The following is a 23,330-nucleotide window of genomic DNA, read 5'->3' as shown; positions in this document are numbered from 1 at the left end:
CATCCTCAAGAAATCTATCACAGCTGGGAGAAAGCAGGCCCCTCCGGAGGCTTCCACTCCCCGACCCTCCGACAGGATGCAGATGGCTTAAAGTGTCTTCAGCGTCTGTCCTCTGCTGGACTCCAGCTGAAACTCAACAGCAGTTGTAGAATGAAGAAAATCCTTTCTTTTGCTAGTTTTCAGGAATTTTTGGTCAAACTTCCAACCTTCACTCTTCCAGTCGTATGTCCCGCTGCTGGGGAAGGCTCCGGCTATCCAAGGAAAAGAGAAATTAATTAAAAGAGGAATGAACATCCAGAAGGACAAGTGTGGTGGAGTTTTGGCAGGTGATGGTTCACTTCGGGGGGAAAAGGTGCGTTATCCGGAGCTGCTGGTCTACACGTGGTTGGAGAGCATGGACTCCCTCTCTTCTGTCCCTTCTCACCCTCCAGTTTTCACTTTCTCACTCCTCCCACTCTTCCTCCTCCTCTGGATTATTTGCATTTTACTTTCAAGATCCCACCTCTTTTCTCCAGCTGTTTCCTTTGCTCCCAGCGATCCCGAGTGCAGTGTTTCTTCCTCTAAACCCTGCAAGGAACAAAATCTACTCAACACACATCCTGGAGCTTCTCTGTGTTTGCCAACAGTCTGACTGACTAATCATCAAAACCTGCGAGGGCCGCAATTACCTGAGATAAAACATTTTCACTGAAAGTAAAGAGATGGAACCAGTGCCAAAGAACATGTTATATGGAAACAACAATGGAGCCAACGCAGTGAAAGTCATGGCAGGACTTGTGAGGGCGTCAGAGTTTGGTACTGGGACTTGAGCGGTTGGTCGTACTTTGGACCAAGACATGCTTACATCACGAGCTAGAAGTGAGATTATCAGTGTTATGACAACTTCAACACTGACTTCAAATCAAAGCAGCACAGTGCTGAAAGTTAATGAGGTAAATACATGTAAAGGCATTGTGAAATTTATCAAATATTTCCAAACTCTGCTGCAGGCAGCACACGTGGTAATATCAGCAGAAGATCAGCAGCCTTCTCACAGCGTGAAGGAAAAGGTTCAAACGTGCGATACTGTGAACTTAATCTGTGTGTGATTAAGAGCTCCGACCCCCTGATATCAGTGAGCAACAGTTTGATTTTTGTTTGATTTGGATCAGAGCTGGTATGCACATCGAGGAGGCAGTGCGGCGCTGCTGCCAAAAAACTACATAAAGCACACAAACGAATACTCTGTTGGACTTAACAGTAATGGGAGCAGTTTCCGCAACCAGGCTAATGATAAAAACAACAATGATCTCTCAGAGACGGGCGATGAAAGCTTCTGTGAGCTTGTGCAGACTCTCAAACCCATATCTGCTAACAAGAGTCAACTTAAAGCACACAGTTTTCTCGACTAAGCCCTGGCACATGTCTCGGTGAGGAATTTCTCAGGTCAGTATTGGGAGAAAAGGCTCTGGGAAGTAAAAGCAACATAATTTATGGTGAAAGTTGTGTCTCCTTCAACATAAATGATGATACCTAATAACGTGCCGTGGATCAGCCTGGAACAAGAGCTCCAATTTCTTGGATGCGGAGGATCTGCGTGTAAAGCAGCTGGAATGGCACAACGTTCCTCGTCTCTCCCAGAAGTCTAGTGCTGCTTTTTGCAGATGTTTGCTGTTTGTCATTTAAAGGCTTCATGTTTTAAACTGACACATTTGTGAATCACTGGTTTCGGTTTTGTTCTTAGGGGCTAAGGGACGGTGTCAGCTGAGGGAACATCTGCAAAATCAGCCTGAGACCAGACAGATGTTCCTCGCTCTTCCACCAGTATCTCATACCCCCCCTCATAACATCTGTACAGTTACAACTCACCTGTGTAAGTTTATATTAGTAGGGGTGTGGCCTCTGACTGCCAGATGGATGGTGATACAGGCAGCTCTGCCGGCTGCGGTCTGTTACGCTTCGCCTCAGCTAAATGAGTCCCTGAAGGCTTCAAAATGCCGCTTAGAAGCTGATGAGTAATAAAGACATGTTCCAGGAAACACAGCAATGCCGTGGAGCACATATAGCACATGGACAATGTCCAGCTATATGTAGCGTGTGCTCTGGCTGTCACGGTCCTGGGACGTTGACCCAGTGTTTTTTGTTTGTAGTGTCTGTGCTCCTGCTGTCGTTTCTCTGGTGAAGGTTTAGTTCTTGTTCTCCTTCTTTGTTTCCGTGATCGTTCCTCTGCTCACGCTCGTCTCTGAACACCTCGAGTTCACTCGGCTCACCTCATCAGTAAACACTAGTGTCCCAACGCCACAGGCCGCCATCACACTGCCTCCGCCGTGTCTTACAGATGATGTGTGTGCTTTGGGTCATGAGTTGTTCTGCGCCTGCTCCATTCTTATTCTCGCCATCATTCTGGTAGAGCTTGATTTTGGTCTCATTTGTCCAACGAATGTTGGGGTTTCTGTTCACCATGGAGACGATTCTGCCATCATACCCCTGTTACGTTTCGGTGTTGTCAGTGTTTTGTTTTTTGCGTGACTGTCATGTATTTCCTGCTTTACTTTGAAAGTCTGTGTTATCTTAGTGTGTTCAGTTTACGTTTCCTTGTCTCGTCAGGTCTAATTTGCCCCAGCTGTGTTTCCCTCCTGTGGTCCATTCCCTGATTGCTCCTTCTATGTATTTAAGCCTTGTGTTTCAGTTTGTCATGATCGCGATCTCCCCCCGTGTTGTAAATAAATAGTTTGTTGTAAATAGCTGTAAATGGGTTTTGTCAATACTTTCGTTTTGAGACACTTCCGTTTTGGGAATTTGGTGGAGAGCCTTAGTGGGGGTTTTTTTGTCGTGTGTTTTTTCCTTATTTTTATTTTCCTGCGTTGCACGCCGGTTGCCTAGGCCGGGGTGTAACACCCCACTGGTGTCTTCTGTGGACGTCCTGGTCTTTTTGCGTTGCTGTCTCTCCAGTGCATTTGTTCTTTCTCAGGATGTACAAAGCTGTAGATATCACCCTTCCTAATATTACAGCATTTCTCAAATGTTTTTTCCTGTTTTCACAGTTTAAGGATTTCTTGTTTCACCTACATGGAGAGCTCCTTTGACCTCATGTTGTCTGTTCACAGCAAAATCATCCAAATTCAAGCACCACAACACAAATCAGCTCCAGGCTTTTATCGGCTGAATTGATAAAGACACAACAAAGGATCTGCCCACACCTGAACATGAAGCAGCCTTTGAGTCATTGTCCAGTTACTTTTGGTCCGTTTAAAAAGAGGGTGGCACGTGTTAAGGAGCTGCAACTCTTAACGCCTTCATCCAGTTTGAATTTGGAAACCCTCAAATGAAAGCTGAGAGTCTGCACATCACGTCCATGTCCGTTTTCTAACTATAATTGGAATATGTTTCAACAAACGGGTAAAAACCCAAACTTGTGTCAGTCCAAATATAAACATATATGAGCCTAACTGTATGTTTAGACAGAGAAATGCTAACTTCTTCCTTTTTCATAAATATGATTTTGAAATGCTGCCACTGTAAATACTGACTGAAGACAGAAGTTCTGGATGTACTGTGGAGGGTTCAGGTTCAGATAGTCACGTTCCCTCAGCCTTCCAATGTTTCCTATACTTCACTCTATGATTTAACCTCCTCCAACCGTACATATACTCCTAACTGCCATCATGACCCTACTGTGAAAATGCTTCATCTTATATTTAGTTATATCTGCCACCAGCATTAATTCTTTAACATGTACACAGAAGTTAAAACCAGCTGGATTTCTCATTAAATCTTAGAAATAAAACGAGCTCTTACCAACAGTCCGGTTGTGAGGACGGCTAATGATGAACTGCAGATCAACAAAGAATGCGTGAGAAGGCATGCGGAAACTAAAGGTTAAAGTCGAATAGAAGCAAAACTGAAACTGCACAAATACTTAAAGGAGTAGTGTGCATATCACAGGAGTTCAGTCAGCAGCAGCTCTTTGGCAATCTGCTTTAACAAGCAGGCTCAGGACTGCATCAGGTTTAACTGGCTCCTGTAATCCAAGCTTAATATCAGAAAATGTGACGGCGCTGATGGTGTTGGCATGTAACCTGGTGTGTGGCAAGATGGGGACTCACAGGTAAGGCAGGTAAAGATGTCACAGATGCCAGAGGCAGGAGGTCGGGCTTTAAAACTCACACTTTTATTTCCTGTATTTCTCAAACTGTCTCAGGTTTACTGGAAGAAGATTTAGTTGAAGTTCCCTTTTTTACCTGTTACCAGTAAGATTCTGGTCCCTGCAGATTGCCACCAGTGCCCTGCAGAAACCTCACAACTCATTCAGCGTTTTATTATGTTTTTAAACATGCATTAGTTTCATATTTTTGATTCTTTTAATAACCAATCTTTCAAGATACAATAATGTAACTGTAAAAGAAAAAACCTTCAACTCCAAGCATCACCAGGGAAGTACATCAGCTAAGGCTTTGTGTTCTCTGACCAGCTGGCAGGTGGCTGTGGGCGGTTGCTGGCAGCTGGTATCGTGAAATTGAGCCACACCAAAACCCCCTTTTGCTATTGCAAGTTGCGTCAGTTGCAAGTAGGTGACAAGGAGGATGCCAACCTGTCTGCAAACATTTGCCAACTGGTAATGAAACTGTGTGTGACACAAAAACTGGAAGTGGAGAACATCTGCCATTAGAAAAGTGTTGGTTTTAGAGGTAAGGCACGTTTTAAAGTTCAACTCCAGCTCGGCGAGTTTCTGCAGATGAGTCGGTGTCTTCCACGCAATCTGTAGGAGATCTGCTAGCAACAGTCGAGCTCTCACAAAGAGGCTTTTGATGCAGAAATCAGTGTGAATGATTCCAGCAATACACATTTTACCTAACAACACGAGATGCTTGTGGGTCGTTCAGTGGCCTTAAAGTCTTTCACACTGTTGCTATGGACGATTTTGAGATAGCAATCATATTTCTTTCCTGCCTGTTCTTTGAAGTATTGACTAAGCTGCAAAACTCGAACAGTGTGTTTTGCTTTAACAGGAGGAAAATTTTAATTCTCCCTTAGATATGCGGATGTAGGCTGCTGGCCGTGCCTCCCTGAGCCTGGTTTTGCTGGATGTTTCTTCCTGTTAAAAGATTAAATTTTAGTCATATGACACCAAATCACAGCAACAGTGGCCTCGAGGTGCTTTATATTGTAAGGTAGACCCTACAATAATACATACAGAGAAAAAGTGTGATTCAATGCAGAGAGGTCTGTTAATACATAGTGAGTGAGAAAGGTGACTGGAAAGGAAAAACTCAATGCATCATGGGAATCCCCGGCAGCCTACGTCTATTGCAGCATAACTAAGGGAGGATTCAGGGTCACCTGGTCCAGCCCTAACTATATGCTTTAGCAAAAAGGAAAGTTTGAAGCCTAATCTTGAAAGTAGAGATAGTGTCTGTCTCCTGAATCCAAACTGGAAGCTGGTTCCACAGAAGAGGGGCCTGAAAACTGAAGGCTCTGCCTCCCATTCTACTTTTAAATACTCTAGGAACAACAAGTAGGCCTGCAGAGCGAGAGCCAAGTGCTCTAATAGGGTGATATGGTACTACAAGGTCATTACGATAAGATGGGGCCTGATTATTTAAGACCTTGTATGTGAGGAGCAGGATTTTGAATTCTGGATTTAACAGGAAGCCAAAACAGGAGAAATCTGCTCTCTCTTTCTAGTCCCTGTCAGGACTCTTGCTGCAGCATTTTGGATCAGCTGAAGGCTTTTCAGGGAGTTTTTAGGACTTCCGACTGCTACTCATATGGGGTTGTCTGATTGTTAGGCTTTCTTTATAATACTGTATGGTTTTTACCCTACAATATGAAGCAGTTTGAAGCAACTGTTTTCGTGTCTTGGGATTATATAAATAAAAGTGTAGTGAAAAAAAAATCTCAGTGAAAATATGTGTCCAAACTGAGGAGTGACCCAAGTCTGCTAATGCTCCAGTATCCATCTTGGCAACCTCTGGAGTTCACGAGTTTTCCGGAGGTGGTTTCTGGACGGCGCTGGTATCAGCAGAGTGAGTACCAAGTTCAGCAAAAACACAGATATCAGCTTGGTCTGAAGTTAAAAGTAAAACTTTACCAGACACGTCATGTCAAACGTACACACGCATACACACACTCATGCATGCACCCAAGAGCTGAAGACACTGTGCAAAAATACCAAAATTACTTTAAGGATATTAAGTGCCAAAGAAAATAAGACTAACTTCATAAATAAACAATAAGATAAAAAAGAAGGAAAAAGGATTAAAAAAAGAGATGGATCATTAACCACAGTTAACAAGTTTTAACACTGGCCTCAGACAGCCGCATATGGATGTTTGTCCAACACAATATATATATATATATATATATATATATATATATTTAAAAAAAGAGAAAAGATCACAAAAATAATACACATGATTGGATACAGCATAGTTGGACCTTCAAAACATCTGTTTGCAGGGTTGGGATGTAGTCCAGCTCAATAAATGCTAAAAGTTTGAAAGTCTTTTCCAAAAAAAAGTCTCAAACGCATCCACAGGTAGTCCAGAACTGATCAAAGCAATCTTCCAACCTTTAGCTGGTCATAATCCATCACATCCAGCTGTGGACGGGGAGATCACATAGGAACAGTGTTACTTACAAAGTCCTTTCTTCTGCGCCATATTCTGACCTTTCTGCAAACACTTCCGTCAGCATGCATTCAGAGTCAGATAAAAACGTGAGGCCCGTATAAACAATGGGCTCAATTTCCTGATGAACCTTCAGTTATGAGTTGTGGAAATTTTGGTCCCATCAGAGTCAGGAAAGGAGGATAAAGATGACAGTGCTTCGTGGTGGGTTAACGTTTTGACTGAGGGCTGTTTCAGGCCCACCCCTCGCTCACCACTTCCTGTTTCGTAACCAACCTGTGACGTCACTGTGGCTACGTCCATCTTTTATAACAGACAGTGAAAAACTTGTTTTGTTTGTTGCGACATGTGAAGACTGCACATATAAAGCATCTATCTTACACGGCGAGGTGAGGGCAGGACCATTCGTGAGAAACAAAACCACGTCCGCTGTGTTCTTTGCACATATTTTCCCTTCTGGCTCCATGAATGAAAGACTAGTCTCACTGCTTTATATCCTGTTACAGTTCTGAGGAAGAGCTGAAGGAAGCTGTGAGAGTCCGTTGATGCTTACTCTCCTCACCATCTGCCCCTGTGCTGCTACTCCAGCTCCTGCTCCACCCTGCAGGGTTTGGGTTAGGCTAACTTGGGCCGTGCTGAAGGAGGTTATTCTGCCACTTCCAGCAATTTGTAGGTTGACTGTGGTGGCATAACTGGCCTTGTGGTTGCCATGTTTGGGTAGTGGTGATGCTCTTGAGGGCAGGGGAGAAGAGACTGGGGACACAGGAGGTGCTGTGGTATAGATTTGAACCTGAGGCAGTGGTTTGATGTGGAATTGGTGGTGTTGGTAGGGGGCAGGTGGAGGAGAGGTCATTCCTGAGGTGGACAGAGTCAGACTTGAGGAGGTGAGGTTTTGCTCACTGGAGGGTCGGCTAAGGTAGGCGCAGATCAGCTGGCTCCGACAGTTTCCCTCCTGTAACTCGGGATCTTCCCAGTCTATCTGCCTGTCTGATGAAGCGGTGGAGGACACAGGGGGAGGAGACGAGGCACTGATGGTGCAAGTATCGCCTGTATCCGGGATATCCGTTCCATTGTATTTGTTTGAAAGCTCTCGCACATCTGGCCAGGGCACGCTGGTAAAATGCTGCCCACCCCCGGTGCCGTTCCCTGGGGAAAACTTGCTGGATGAGGGTGGGGACTGAAGCCCATTTTCAGGGCTGAAGCATGCGGGTGAGCTGCTGTAAGAGGACCATCCACTCCTTGGACTGACCGGACAGGACTCGTGTTGGTCAAAAGAAGGATGGGCATTTCCACTGAAACCTAGGGACCTTCGGCTGCTGTCTGCCCAGGAACGTCGCTGGGCAGCAGCGTTGAGCCGGGCTGGGCTGGAAGGTCTGTCGGCCAGGCTGGAGGAGAAAGACCTGCGGAGGCTTAGGGAGGTGGTAGGGCAGGGTCCAGAAGGGAAAGATCCTTTGAAACCACTCTGTGGGACAAAGGAGGACGAAGAAGAAGTTGGGAAAGACGCCAATGTTGATGAAAGAGAAGGAGAGGCAGAGGAGGAAACATATCTAGCGTTTCTAGGCTGAGGTGTCGCAACATTGTTTGCCCAAACATTCACTGACACACCGATAGGAGGTGGGGAGAGGATCCGCGGGCTCGGACATGAAGAAGAACTCATGGAAGAGGTGATGGGTAGCTCCAAAGTTAGACCTAATGGGTTATGGGAACTTGCACTTCCTACCCTTGAGCTCCGGGGATGGGGCGGTTTATTTGCCATGGGGGAGGAGAAATTGTGCTGTGGAGGTGGAGAGCAGAGGTGAATGAATGAAGCTGGAGAGGGAGATGGGGACTGAACTCGTGAGTTGGGTTCGGATGCGGAGAAAGGCCGGGCTACACGGTTGTGTGATCCTGACCAGAGAGAATCTTGGGATTGTTGCTTTACCGCGGCTTTACTGGTCCCATTAGAGAATGTCTCCTTCTGTGGACTTACCAACCAACCTCCGTTACTGAGAGCACTGCTCAAGCTGCAGCTCACTTGACTGATTGCTGTGCTGTGATTGTTGTTGTTGTTTGAGTTCTGTGAAGAACCAGTTTTGCTGTGAAGGAATGAGGGACGTGGTGAAGAGGATGAAGCGTAGGCCGGCTGGTAATGGGATGGACTTGGAGAGCGTTGGGAAAGAGAGGGAGGAGAAGATGGCATGAGGGACGGAGAAGTGCAAGAGGTCCGGAGAGTGGACGGTGGGCATCTTGGATGGTGGTACCCATCCTTGGAACATCCTAACTGAGCACAAGCAGGTGTGCTGGAAGGAGGTTTGGGAGAAGGGGAACGCCGTCGTAAGTGAGAGGAAGGTAAGGAGGGACTTTGATTCACGCTGTTGCGGGCAGTGTTGTCTTTTGCCATACTCTGACTGATAGACTGACTGATGCAGGAGGCAGCTAAGGATTTGGTAAATGTGGAGGAAGAGGTGATGGGGGAGGAGCATGTGGGAGAGCGAAGGGTAGAGGATGATGTAGGGGAGGGAGGAGGGCCTCTTACAGATGATGAGGAAGATGCAGGAGAGGGGGTAGACGGGGCTTTCCTGGTTAAAGGGGGAGTCGGAGATAAGCTGGAAAGAGCCTTGGAGATGTTGTTTGGGCATACAGGAGTCGGAGAAGATGCTGGAATAAGCCTGAATGGTGAGGAGCAAGGTGGTGCTCGTACTGAGGAGGTAGGAGGAGCTCTATGAGGAGAAGGAGAGCGGTGTCTCAGGCTGGGTTGGAAGGCTGAGGGTGCAGAGGTGCCCTGGTCAGGCGTGGTAATAGCCTGGGTAGTTCTCTCCTCCTGAGTCTTGAAGATCGGAAGTTTGGTCGGGCATCCTGGCTCTTTTGGGTCCCTGTAAGTTACAGAGAAGCACAGATTTAAAAACATCTAGTTTATCGAATTAAATAAAAAAATCACTGCAGTTATACTTAAAGAAGCTTCTCTGACAGGGGCATTGTGACTCTCGTCTTTCCAAGTGATAAAAGCCCAGCTAACACTACAGCAGAAGGGCCAAAAATGGCACTTTAAGCTCAATGTAAGGAACGTTCACTAGTTGGGACCACATCCTCATTTAGGTTTGACAGCGTTTCCGGTAAATAATGGCAAATGATGTGAGCGTGAACTGAAGCTCTGGTTTGGGAAAGGCCTCAGAGGCGACTGGCAGCGGCTCCTGGGCCGGACGGATCCCCGTCAGCTAACTTTCTTATCAGTACTCTATAATGTCAATGTTCTACTTTCACTGCGGCTTTAGCTACAGTTTAAGAGAGTTAAACTATTCTGACTGACCACAATTTAGGGAGAGTTTCTTTCCTTAAAATCTAGATTTTTTCCCTCCTATTTTGACTGGTACGATCTTACTTCTGCCAGACGAATTTTTTTCCCCCTTGTTAAGCCACTGAACTTTGACCAAGCATAAAAAGCGATGACCCAGTGTTGTCTCTACATATAAGAGACAACTTAGAAAAGAAGCAGTTTTAATTGCATCTTTAGGCTCCTTGTTGCCAGCAGCCAGTCACAGAAACACATCATTTGTTCCCATTTCCTGAGATGAATCCATGAAAAATGTCAAAAATAACAATAAAGATAGTTTGATATGAAATACTATTGATCAGTACAAACTGATCAGCTGTTAGCTGAGAGTATTTCAGCATGGCGTGCAGCGTGTTCTTAAAAATCAGAGGAAAATGGACAAGTGAAGGACAAAAGAATAGGTTTGATCTACAGTGTCTGAAACGACGTCCATAAGAAAGAGGAAGAAATTTTCATCCTTCACCGAAACTTCGTCAGAAACGCTCTCAGTGGAAGGACGTCTGCCAGAAGGCCGTTGATAATGAAGAGAAACGTGGTGCAAAGGCTGAGGCATGAAAACGACACAAGAACTGGAGTGATAATCAGGTCTGATGGAGCGATGGATCCATATGTGAAATTTGAAAAAGAAGAGCCCAGACCTCAAAATCACTGAAGCAGTGAGAGATCATCCTGACAGAGATCAGCAAAAAGGCAGAAACATCCAAAGAGGAGCTTTGAACGTCCTTCAAGAAGCCCAGAGAAGTATTCCTGAAGATTCCTTAAGAAACACGGAGAATTAAGGTGGTCATACTCAGTGTTGGTCAAGTTACTTGAAAAAGTAATCAGTAACTAATTATTGATTACTTCTCCAAAAAAGTAATCCAGTTACTTTACTGATTACTTATTTTCAAAAGTAATTAATTACTTAGTTACTTAGTTACTTTTTAAAAGCACGATTTACAACCTGAAGAGGTGATAAAGTGATAGATCTTTCAGCCCAATTCTACTTTTTCTGCATAATCATCATACAAAATGTAATCAAATGGAAAAGTCTCTTTTTAAAACTTGTTTTATTAGTTTTAATCTTTTAACTTTATGCATCAAGCAAACATTTAATTATCTGCAACATTCTCTGACTGGAAGAAATTAGTTTAACATTTAAACCTATTTTCTGCACATTCCAGCACATAAAATAAAATATTTTTTGTGTTTACACTCAGTCTTTCAAATAGATGCAAGTAAAACACAGCAGAAAATAAATAAAGTCAAAGACTCAGCGGTCCTGTTGCTCTATTTTCACCTGTAAAGCAGGAGTGAGGTAGGCGGAGGTTTACCCTGGTGCAGGTGTGCCGCGGTCAGTGGAAGGATACGGCAGCTTCTCTGTGAGTTTCCCATTACGTCGTAGCTACTCGGTGCTTGTTGGAAGTTTAGGGGTTTTTTCGCTGTAAAAAGAAGTTTTCTTCCTACGCACAGCGGACACTAATGTTTTTGTCACTTTTTATGGAATCAAACTCAAAGTAAGGTCAGTACTTCCACGCTTTAAACGCTGCACGCTCATACTCTCTCTGCACTCGATATGTGATCCATTGTTGATCTGCACACAGCTGTTGTCTCTAACGTCGCACTCGCTTACGTCACTGTCATGAGACATTCTCACAAAAAATCACGGTTTTAGTAACGCAGTAACGCAGCGTTCCTACGGGAAAGTAACAGTAATCTAATTACCGTTTTTGCAATAGTAATCCCTTACTTTACTCGTTACTTGAAAAAAGTAATCGGATTACACGTTACTGCCCATCTCTGATCATACTAAACATTGACTTTCAAGTTCTTTAGAACTGTACAAAATACTGTATAAAACGTTTTAGTGGTAACAGAAAGTTGTAATGTGACAAACAAAGGTAAATTATGTGGCTGAAGGCAAATTCTTCTACTGATCAGAAGCCAGATAAAATTTAGTCTGGCTTGAAATAAAGTGCCAAAGATTACAAGAGCAAGAGAACCTCGAGGCATACGCTTTAATGAAAACATGTGTCCTGGCTTGAACTTCACCTTCGTGTTAATACAGCCACGTTTCATTTCTTATATAAAAGAAGAAAAAAGAAGCAGATCAAAATATGTTAAACTGAAAAGCATGGGCTGGGCTTGCTGGTTTATTAGGGGTTCGAGTTCATACACACAGACCAGGTTCCCCTTATTGGCCACCTTCATCAGATTATCATTATTACTTTGTAAAAACTCTTCCAATTGCTCACGAAATCTCTAAAGTGCAGTTATTCTGCTCATTTCCTGCTGCATGCTTTTAGTTATTTAACTGTGCATGATTCACACTTCAGAAATACCCTTCTTATCTCATACTGGGCCTTAATTCAGCTCTTGACTAACTGCCAGTCACAACCTTTGGGAGCTGTCAGAGCAGTGTGAGCTTGCACAGATTCTGGGTTTTCTGCACTTTTGCTTGTCAGTTATCAGGTCCATACACACCTGTGGTCACCTTCAGGCATGCTATTGACATTCGGGGGATCAGATGAAGCCCGTCCGCCCAGCGTCGTCAGCAGGTCGAGCGGCCTTTGGCTGGTGAATGTTGGGAGATGGTCTTCAGACTGCAGCTGAGCGGGATTTGATGGACGTGGTTCATTTTCTCTTAAACTGTGATGCCCTGGGGTTTCTGTGAGTGCGTGGCAGCTTGCGTGTGAAGAGCCAGAGGCTGTGAGTAAGGGAAGACTCTGGGAAGGCTGAGCAGGAAGCTCTCCTAAGGGTCTCCATTCACCAAAGCGCCCTGCTGAACCCTCATCGCTGGAGAGTTCCTCTGCTGATGTCTTCTGCGGACGCTGGTTTCGCAGCACAGTGCTGCCCTCCTCTGTTTCTCTCTGCTCTCTGCTCGGCCCTGGGTGAGGTCTTGCAGAGCTGTTGCACTTTCCTGAAGACGCGTCTGCATTTGCATTTCCTGTGCAAACACTGAATTCAGGCGCTGCGTAAACATTCACGTCTTTGCTCAGCGTATCCTTGTTATCTGTGAAGCTGTGTTCTACTCTAGCTTGTATACATTGTTCAGCTGCTGCGTCCTGCTTGTCTTTGTCTTGGTTATCTCCATCTTTGGTCACTTTTCTGCAGTGCTCAGCACACAGAGGTGGCTCCGAGGGAGCGGGTTGGGTGATGATTTCTCCAGACTCTCTGGCTGAATAAGCATGGTGCCGACCACTCTGCTGCTCCGGCCTGCAGGCAACCACAAGGAGAAAAGTAGTGGGAATGAATCTGCTGCTGCTGCTCTGAACTGCAAACCAAATTTAGCTAATCTCACTCATTTCAATGTGCACCGTGGTGAGCCTATAAAATGCTAGAAAGACCATTTCATGTCACGCTTGTGGTTTCTGTCGGATCTGAGCTTCACTCCTTCTGCCTTCCATCATTTATAAACATTTGGTCATTTACCATGGTACTGACTAATGTTTATTCATGTATGTATATGATTAACCATAATTTATCATCAACTCAACTCATTTTTTGTACTCAATCCTTTATTGTTATAGTCCTTTCATTTTTACTTAATTAGTAAAGTACTCACACATCTGGATGCACATCCCTGTTCTCATTCAGGGGGTCATCCCTGGAGGGGTCCTTGTTACTGGCAGGGCAGCACAAACTGGAGCTCCAGTCTCCAGCTTGTGTCCTGAGATGCTGAATGGTTGTTGTAGAAGATGAGGATGCTCCAGGTGAGGTGTACCTGTGCTCATAGCTGTTCACCTGGGTCAGACTGGATGATTGGTTGCTTAACAAAGGGGCTGGATTTTCTTGAGGTGTGGTGGAGGTCTGGGAAGTTTCACTCAGAGTACGGCCTACACCAGAGTCTCTTTCTCTGCTCAAAGCAGAGATGAAGTCTCTCGGCCTGGAGAGGCTAATTCCATTCGTCTGCTGGGTGGTCATCTGTTCTTTGACAAACACATGACCAAACGACTGAGGTTCAACTGGCTCCATCGCAGCCTCCTGGACATCTGGGAAAAACAATGAAATATAGAGTATGAACCAAACATGAAACAAACAATTAAGCCACTGCTTCCAAGTATTTTCCTGTCCAACAAAACAGACGAATCAACAGGTGTGTATGGGACAGCAGCATTACACTGCTCACAGAGACTTGGCTGCAGCAAAACACACTGGATAAAGCCTACAGCAACATGTACCACATCGAGGTTTGTTAGACCACAGTTCAATACTGCTGATCCCTGCATACACGTTAGGAGGAGAGCCCCCCAGCCACAAAGAAAACCTGGCCAGAAGGTGCATCACATCAGCTGCAGGACTGGACGGTGTTTGAACACCAGGACCTCGAAGAGCACACAGCATCAGTGCTCTCATATATTAACTTCTGTACCAACAGTGTCACTGTGGACAAACGTCTCCGGGTGTATTGCAACCAGAAACCCTGGATGACTAAAGAGGCCCAGGTCCTGCTGAAGCAACGTGACGCCGCTTTCAGATCCGGTGATGGTACGCAGTACAGTGCAGCCAGATCTGAGCTGAAAAGAGGCAACAGAGAAGGCAGCGTACAAGAGGAGGATTTAAGACCACTTCAGCAACAACAACTCAGGACAGGTATGGCAGGGAGTTCAGCACACCACCATCTCTCACCTGGAACAACAGGGCCGTTACGCCAGGCTGCTCTTTCTTGACTTTAGCGCTGCTTTTAATTTGATAATCCACAGACAGACTAATAGTGAAACTGCTGGATATCGGACTTCCTTCTACCACCTGCAGCTGGATCAGAGACTTCCTCTGAGACCGTGGATAGAGTGTTACACATACACTCATTCTTTTTATTTTTTCATTTTTTGTATTTATTAAGTTACCGTGTTGTGTTGTTTGTGTTGTGCATAATGCCGACGTGGGATGAGCACTGACAAAAAAGAGAGATCTTATCTTATGTTAACACAATAATTTGGTCCTGGACTCTCTTTAAAGAACCCAAAGTCACAGCATCTTAGAGGAAGTCTTAGAAAAGGCAGCTTACCTGGTGTGAGGCTCTCTGCTGTCTTTACTGTCCTCTCTTCCTGGATCTCTTTGGTCTTCCAGCTCATGGTTTGAGTCTGGTTCTGGTCTTCAGCTTGAATCTGACATTGCCGCCTTTGTGTTACGTTTTGGGTTTGAACTTTGACCATGGAGTAAGTTTGGGTTGCACATCTCGACTCTGACTGACCGGTTTCTGTTTCATATTGTTTTTGGTGCTCAGCTGTAACTTGAGCTTCAGCCTGTAGCTGACTTCTACTTTGGCTCGGGCTTGCGGGTCCAGACAGACTAGCAGAAACCACCGATTGGTTCCGTCCACTATTGGAGCGTTTTTGATGCAGGGGGACCTTCATGGTGCTGGCTTTGGCGCTGTACATTCGAGCCAGTGTTTGGACCTTGCTTAGAATACGCTCTGAGTTTTCTATCAGCACAGGGTCTACCACGGGGTTCGCCTCGAATAACCCGATACCAGCCACATCCGATCCCATGGTCTCGAACAGGGCTCGGTTAGCAGTGACAATCCTGGAGTGGCGAGACCATCGACCCACTTTTATCTGACTGGGAAGGTCCTCGAGGTTCCCAATGGCCTTTGCTTGGTCTCTGCTTCTGGTTCTAGTCCAGATGTTCTGGGTTTTTGTCTCAGGTTTTTCGCACGTATTCACAGGTGTAGAGGTTTCTTCATGGCTTCCATTAGCCTCTGTTGAGCCTGGTGGGTTAGCTTCATGCCCATTTGTAATAGCTTGGTTTCCAGCACCAGGCATGGTTGTTTGATCTCTGGACTCTCCTTCCACCTTCTCCTCCCGTCTTTCCACCAACGATCCTTTGCAAACATTCTCATTTTGATCCTGAATCTTTGTTTCTTCTCCAATAGGCCTGCTTTGGTTTGATTGCAAATTTACCGGATTTGGAGTCTCTTCGTCGTTACTCGCAGCAGAGGAGGAAGACTTGACTCGGTCCTCTTCTCGAAAATCCAAAGAGCTCATTGGTTTATCAGCCTGTCCATCACTCTTTGCATCTGCTAGTACTGGAAATGGGGAAGAAACTGGACCAGAGGAAGAAAGGTGCTCCCTATCAGTATCTCTTTCTGGTTCTTCGAACTTGGACAGTCCACTTTCTGACTCCCCTTGGTGACCACCGACATCAAAGCGTGACATGGTCTCCTTTACCAAGCCAGAGGGAATTTGTGAGAAACTGTTTCTCCTTTTTGACCCTACTTCTTCAGCAAGCTCTTCATCCTCTTCCTCGCCCTCTTCAGCCTCAGCTGCTGCCTCATAGTAACTTCTTATCTTTTCAATGATCTTCTTATCTCTCTTGGTGAGGTGGGAACCTCTTGTAGGCGGATGATATCTCTTGTTGGGCTGGTTAGGGGCTCCTAGATTTGAGGAGGAAGTTGTGGACTCTTCTTCTTCTATCGGTATGACTTTGTTTTTGCTTTCCTCCTCTTCTGAGACGAATCGATGAAGGTCTAGTGTTTGGGGTGGAACGATCTTGTGTCTATCCTCGTTTTCACTCGTTTTCGTCTTCTCTTTATCATTTTCTTGTACTTCTCCAAGCACTTCTTCTCCCTTTTCCACCTGACTTTCTGCAACTTGAATTTCTTGGATTTCACTTTCTGTTGTCTCATTTTCTCCAGTCTGACTTTGGACGATGTCATCCTCAATCTCTGCTCTTTCCTGTTCCTGTGGCATTGTGTGTGTTTGTTCTTGGCTGGAGGTGACTGGGGGCAGCGGGCAGGTGAAGTTGGTCTGGTTGGATAGAGGCTCTTTGGGCTCATCCTTGATCTGTACCGGGGAAAAAAAGTAAGAAGAAACTTACAGTCATATGAATCCTAGCATGTGCTAATGTAGCTGGTGGGATATGGACACCCACCGGTGTGTTACTTAACAGTTTAGTGAATAGTTTAAAGAAAAAGAGGGAAATCACTGGAATTTGTTCAAATATCTGCCTGAATTTGGTTTGTTTTGTTAAATTAATAAAACCTTGAACAAGAACATGTGCAGTAAAGGAGTTGTTTGCTTGAGGTCTTTGGTAATGGATGGTCTATCTTAAGGCTCTTTCCTGATAAACATGCAGTTTGTCATGTGATAAGATTTTAAGCCACAATGTTCAGATGTCAAAACCCAGGATTTGACCTCTTTATACGTGAGGTTTCACAAAGGTTGGTCTTCAGTAAATCAGTGAATAATCAATGACATCGCAACATGGTGTGACAGTTTCATGAATCTAAACAAGTATGGCTAGAAAGAAAAATATAGTCCACTTGAGGCTGACTCAGACTCGTGTCCTCAAACGTGGTTGACCACATGTCAAGTTATGGTGGGTGTTCTGTTTTCTAACCGTCATGTGAGTGTGGATGGCAGCGAGCCCCTCTCTGGCTCTACTCTGGTTGATGAACTCCAGGATCTCCTCTGTGATGGACAGAGTGGGAGGAGGACTGAAGGGGGTCAGCTCCTCTTCCTCCTCCTTCTCCTCATTTAAACAAAAATGAAAAGACACCATTAAAAGGATGCTATGAGTGTTTGACACAGTCCTGTTTTCAAACCTACTATCTGTGCACAAGTTTGATTAAATACATTTTATTATATTACTGTAGTGGGATTGCAGTGGGAATTGGCTCAGCTCAGGGCTCCTGAGCCGATGTAAGTTTCCATCCATCCATCCGTCTACTCACTCATCCATCCATCCATCCATCCATCCATCCATCTGTCTACTCACTCATCCATCCATCCATCCATCTGTCTACTCACTCATCCATCCATCCATCCGTCTACTCACTCATCCATCCATCCATCCATCCATCCATCCATCTACTCACTCACTCATCCATCCATCCGTCTACTCACTCATCCATCCATCCATCCATCCATCCGTCTACTCACTCATCCATCCATCCATCCATCCGTCTACTCACTCATCCATCCATCCATCCATCCATCCGTCTACTCACTCACTCATCCATCCATCCATCCATCCATCCGTCTACTCACTCATCCATCCATCCATCCATCCGTCTACTCACTCATCCATCCATCCATCCATCCGTCTACTCACTCATCCATCCATCCATCCATCCATCCGTCTACTCACTCATCCATCCATCCATCCATCCATCCATCCGTCTACTCACTCATCCATCCATCCATCCGTCTACTCACTCATCCATCCATCCATCCGTCTACTCACTCATCCATCCATCCATCCGTCTACTCACTCATCCATCCATCCATCCATCCATCCGTCTACTCACTCATCCATCCATCCATCCATCCATCCGTCTACTCACTCATCCATCCATCCATCCATCCATCCGTCTACTCACTCATCCATCCATCCATCCATCCATCCATCCGTCTACTCACTCATCCATCCATCCATCCATCCATCCATCCGTCTACTCACTCATCCATCCATCCATCCATCCATCCATCCGTCTACTCACTCATTCATCCATCCATCCATCCATCCATCCATCCATCCATCCATCCGTCTACTCATTCATCCATCCATCCATCCATCCATCCATCCGTCTACTCATTCATCCATCCATCCATCCATCCATCCATCCGTCTACTCATCCATCCATCCATCCATGCGTCTACTCACCCATCCATCCATCCATCCATCCATCCGTCTACTCATTCATCCATCCATCCATCCATCCGTCTACTCATTCATCCATCCATCCGTCTACTCATTCATCCATCCATCCGTCTACTCATTCATCCATCCATCCATCCATCCGTCTACTCACTCATCCATCCATCCATCCATCCATCCATCCATCCGTCTACTCACTCATCCATCCATCCGTCTACTCACTCATCCATCCATCCGTCTACTCACTCATCCATCCATCCATCCATCCATCCATCCATCCATCTACTCATTCATCCATCCATCCATCCGTCTACTCACTCATCCATCCATCCATCCATCCATCCATCCATCTACTCATTCATCCATCCATCCATCCGTCTACTCACTCATCCATCCATCCATCCATCCATCCGTCTACTCACTCATCCATCCATCCATCCGTCTACTCACTCATCCATCCATCCATCCGTCTACTCACTCACTCATCCATCCATCCATCCATCCGTCTACTCACTCACTCATCCATCCATCCATCCGTCTACTCACTCACTCATCCATCCATCCATCCGTCTACTCAATCACTCATCTATCCATCCATCCGTCTACTCACTCACTCATCCATCCATCCATCCATCCATCCGTCTACTCACTCACTCATCCATCCATCCATCCATCCGTCTACTCACTCACTCATCCATCCATCCATCCATCCGTCTACTCACTCACTCATCCATCCATCCATCCATCCATCCATCCATCTACTCACTCATCCATCCATCCATCCATCCATCCATCCATCCATCCGTCTACTCACTCACTCATCCATCCATCCATCCATCCATCCATCCGTCTACTCACTCACTCATCCATCCATCCATCCATCCGTCTACTCACTCACTCATCCATCCATCCATCCATCCATCCGTCTACTCACTCACTCATCCATCCATCCATCCATCCGTCTACTCACTCACTCATCCATCCATCCATCCATCCATCCATCCGTCTACTCACTCACTCATCCATCCATCCATCCATCCATCCGTCTACTCACTCATCCATCCATCCATCCATCCATCCATCCGTCTACTCACTCATCCATCCATCCATCCATCCGTCTACTCACTCACTCATCCATCCATCCATCCGTCTACTCACTCACTCATCCATCCATCCATCCGTCTACTCACTCACTCATCCATCCATCCATCCGTCTACTCACTCACTCATCCATCCATCCATCCATCCATCCATCTACTCACTCATCCATCCATCCATCCATCCATCCATCCATCCTGACATCAGGTCAGCACTAACGCAGATACATCCTCTGAGGCTGCAGTGCTGACGAGTGCTAGCACAAGCTAAAGTTACCTCCTCCTTGTTCGGTCGTAGCTGAGGCTTCAAACTGGCGCCTCCTCGCTCGGACTCCACCTCTATGACGGAGGAGGCCAACGTGCTGCTGCTGCCTGCTGAGCCCAGGCTGTCTGCGTGGCACAGCTCGCTTTCACTGCCCGCCTGCTGTTACAGTAACAGTTTTCTTTAGATTTACAGTCCAGCATAAACACCATAAAACCAGCAGTGCAAACTCACACTCATCACTGTTCAGCGCTCCAAACTGAAATCACTGAAATCTCCCTCAAACTACAGACATACGTCTAAATGGACATAAATATACATAATACATATATACATATATAATGCATATATGTATTATGTAATACATATATTGACATAAATGTGAATGTTCATGTTTAAGTTTCCTCCCATTCCCTCCCCGACATGCTCAGCACCCAACAAATTTATGAAGCGATAATAATAATCTGGGCCAGCTAGACCTCATGAAAATATAACTGTACAGATTATAAAAATAAATAATAACTATTATCACAAGAAATCTTTAAATATATATATATATAAATATACGTGTTTATACGCTGATTGTGAAAAACGATGTAGTTGAGATGTTGGACCAGAGGATCTTTGATGGTTAATGAAGCGTTTAATAGCTGAGCTGCACATTTGCCAGAAATCTGAACGCGGTCTCACCTTCATAGCTGCGAGATTCCCGGGTGGAGCGAAGCGGTGGGGCGAGACGGGTGACAGATGCCGTGATGGATGAGAACAAAGAGAACGGTGTTATCAAAGTATTATTATTGTTTTCAGGCACTTAGCAACTTGGCATCTGAAACTACATAACCACAAGTTTCATGTTTGAACAATGCTTGAGCCAGGCAGGCCCGAGCCAAACCCACACCCCGAGAGCTGCAGGAAACATGAATCCGGTCTAATTTGCTTCTCGCAGTCAACGACATGCATATCGGAGCAAACACATTTCCAAGTTCAAACATGTCCCACTGTGGCAACCCCTCAGCTTTGCAGCTTTCAGCTTTCCCATTCAGAAACAGACGTGATGTTTCAGAGCTCATCTTTCAGATTTCTGCGCTTCAGCAGGTAAATGTCACTCCAGGAGCAACAGCTCCCCCTGGCTGTGGAACTGCACCATTTCTATTCACAAGTTGTGAAAAACAAGTTGTGGTGAACAGCTGTTGTTAGTTACTGAGATCCAGGCCCAGAACCAAAGTCCGCACACTCGGACTGGGAGACTGGTTCCCGATGAGCTCACGGATTCTTTCTGAGCATCTCTGCCAGCTCCGCTCAAACGATTACCCACAATTCATACATCACTGTGGCACTAAACCGGGGTTTGTAACAAACGCACAAACAGGGAGCAATCCACCTGAAAATGACTGGAAAACTCCCGTTTTCTGGAAAGCAGAGGGATTATTCACCAATATTGTTTGTGGATTTCTCTTAATTATTTAGTTTTGAAGTAAAACGAGTGTGGATGAAAGACGGAAGAAAGTCCATCGTTTTGCCAGAAAACATTAACCAGGTCTAAGCGCCGTCGTTTGCAGCGGAGGAATCTCTGTGGGAGCTTTCTTTGCTTCTCCACCTCCACGTGACCCTGGAGCTGTGGCAGCTTTAAAACCCGATGAACTAAAACAACAATCTTATCAGCGACGGCTTTTTCAACCTGCAGAGAAATCGGACACAGTTCATTTCTGATTGCTTTGTTTCATTTTAGCTCTCAGGGTGATGTTTGGGTTCGGGCCTCATCATGTGGATAAGAGTCTGACTCGTCTCACCGTTGGGATGAAACACTGCTTCGATGTCTTTGGCAGGAGCTGGAACAGAGGAGGGGAGGCTGGTTATTGCAACATAATATTTGCTGTTACACAACACATGGTCTCGTGGGAACGAGAAAGAGAACATGTTTTTGAGTTTCCTGCATTCACCCTCGTTATGTCAGGAATCTTCATCTTACTGACTGAAATACTTTCACCCACACAGACTTCCTGCCATAAATGACATCTACAGGAAGCGGTGTCTGAAAAGGGCTGGGAAAATCATCAAAGACCCCAGTCACCCATCACATGGACTCTTCACCCTCCTGCCCTCTGGGAGGCGCTACAGGAGCCTCCGGACTAAGACCACCAGGTACCGGAACAGCTTCTTCCCCACAGCTGTCAGACTCCTGAACTCTGCCTCCTGACATCTGACCCACGTTAAACTCATGGACTGAACATACACACACCCACAATGGACAACTGTACCCTCAAACACACAATAATAACATGGACTGAACCACCACTCACAACCACTAGCACTTTATATACCTCTGTAGAAACTATCTACACCCTCACTTATCTTAACTGCACTACTGTATAGCTCTGTGTAAATAATCATTCTGTACAATAACTATACTTCTACGACTGTTTATAACTTGCAAAGTTCATATTTCTGTATAGTTTTCATATTTACATCCTGTTCATAGCCTGTACACACTTAGTTATAACATATTAATAACATACCTTCATACTGTGTACATTGCAACATACCCATAATAGACCCATATTTTGTACCCATATTTTTTATTCTATTCTATTCATTAAAAGCACAATCTCATAGCTGCTTCCACGATGCAGGACTCTGAGCTGCAGTGTTTCAGGCTGCTGTGAGTCACCGTTTGGATAAAGTCAGTTTCACTTTCCCTGCTGCTTCGTTGTGTCTCTTTGATTAGAGCATCAAAAAGCAGATGTTTGCTGTTTTATATGAATAAAGGGTGGAGACTCTGAGCCTGAGCTGTGGCTGAAGCCTGTCTGAGTACCTGACTGCCTCCTGGTGCGTCGGTACGGCAGGTTTCCCTCCAGCAGCAGAGGCAGGTTCTTCCTGGACTTCTCCGGCGTGTACATGAGCAGCTCTGGAGGCTCTGCAGGACAAACAGAGCAGAAAGAGGCCCTCGTGTCAGGGTTGAAATTCAAACTGTCCCGTTCCTGGTATGATAGACTACATGACTGTGAGCCGCCTTACATTTTGGGTGCACAAAAGTTGATAATATTATCAAAAGGTTTCTCAAACAGTTAAGACGAGGTGATCGGGTCTGTCATTTGGAATAGACACAAACCAGAAAAAAACTTTTAATTTTTATGTTTATTTAAGCGTTATCTGACAGTATGTTTGCACTACCCATATGGAAAAGAAATAGTAAAAACTTGTATGTGATTACTCATGAAAGTGGCCACTTTCTCATTACTTTCATACATTGTTTTCGTAAGTATCCAAAACATACAAGTTTCATTTTATAATTTTTCAAGGGATCTTATATCTGTTTTCACTCTTGTATGCTTTTCATACAAGTTTCAAACAAGACAGATACAAACTTTATAAGATTTATATATATCTTTTCCATATGGGTAAGTACCGCAGCAATTTCCTAATGTTGTAAACCTGCTCAACATTTGGCAATAAAACCCTTTCTGATTCTGATA

At 45.2% G+C, this 23,330-nt stretch overlaps 2 protein-coding genes across 6 annotated transcripts in view; both read right to left on the bottom strand.

Annotated features, from left to right (window-relative positions):
* Window position 1: 1 nt before the first annotated feature.
* LOC146654770 (uncharacterized) lies at window positions 2–20,677 on the bottom strand. Of its 4 annotated transcripts, XM_085380730.1 has the most exons (9): window positions 20,548–20,677; window positions 19,873–20,019; window positions 17,239–17,370; window positions 14,906–16,682; window positions 13,463–13,889; window positions 12,382–13,113; window positions 1,849–9,460; window positions 207–251; window positions 2–126 (listed from the first exon to the last, which is right to left on the bottom strand). In XM_085380730.1, the coding sequence occupies exons 1-7, from the start codon at window positions 20,551–20,553 to the stop codon at window positions 7,099–7,101; spliced, it is 5,583 nt and encodes a 1,860-aa protein (XP_085236856.1). In that variant the 5' UTR covers window positions 20,554–20,677; the 3' UTR covers window positions 2–126; window positions 207–251; window positions 1,849–7,098. The 4 variants fall into 4 exon arrangements, with proteins under 4 accessions (XP_085236856.1, XP_085236855.1, XP_085236854.1 ...); XM_085380729.1 differs by having other exon boundaries at window positions 124–251; XM_085380728.1 differs by lacking the exons at window positions 2–126; window positions 207–251 and adding an exon at window positions 447–567.
* A 515-nt stretch (window positions 20,678–21,192) lies between these two features.
* Window positions 21,193–23,330, bottom strand: part of plekhg2 (pleckstrin homology domain containing, family G (with RhoGef domain) member 2) — a 62,023-nt gene continuing 59,885 nt past the window's right edge. Inside the window, exons 14-15 of one of the 2 annotated variants that reach the window (XM_085380732.1) lie at window positions 22,670–22,771; window positions 21,193–21,686 (exon numbers count right to left, since the gene is read on the bottom strand). In XM_085380732.1, coding sequence (XP_085236858.1) covers window positions 21,583–21,686; window positions 22,670–22,771 — 206 coding nt within the window. In that variant the 3' untranslated portion in view covers window positions 21,193–21,582. The remainder of the gene's footprint in view (window positions 21,687–22,669; window positions 22,772–23,330) is intronic. The other variant, XM_085380733.1, reaches the window with a different exon arrangement.

Source organism: Rhamphochromis longiceps, linkage group LG14 (genome assembly GCF_057381845.1).
Source record: "Rhamphochromis longiceps isolate RC_006_pf linkage group LG14, R_longiceps_female_GT1.1, whole genome shotgun sequence".
NCBI lineage: Eukaryota > Metazoa > Chordata > Actinopteri > Cichliformes > Cichlidae > Rhamphochromis > Rhamphochromis longiceps.
This window is presented reverse-complemented; position numbering and strand designations above follow the sequence as displayed.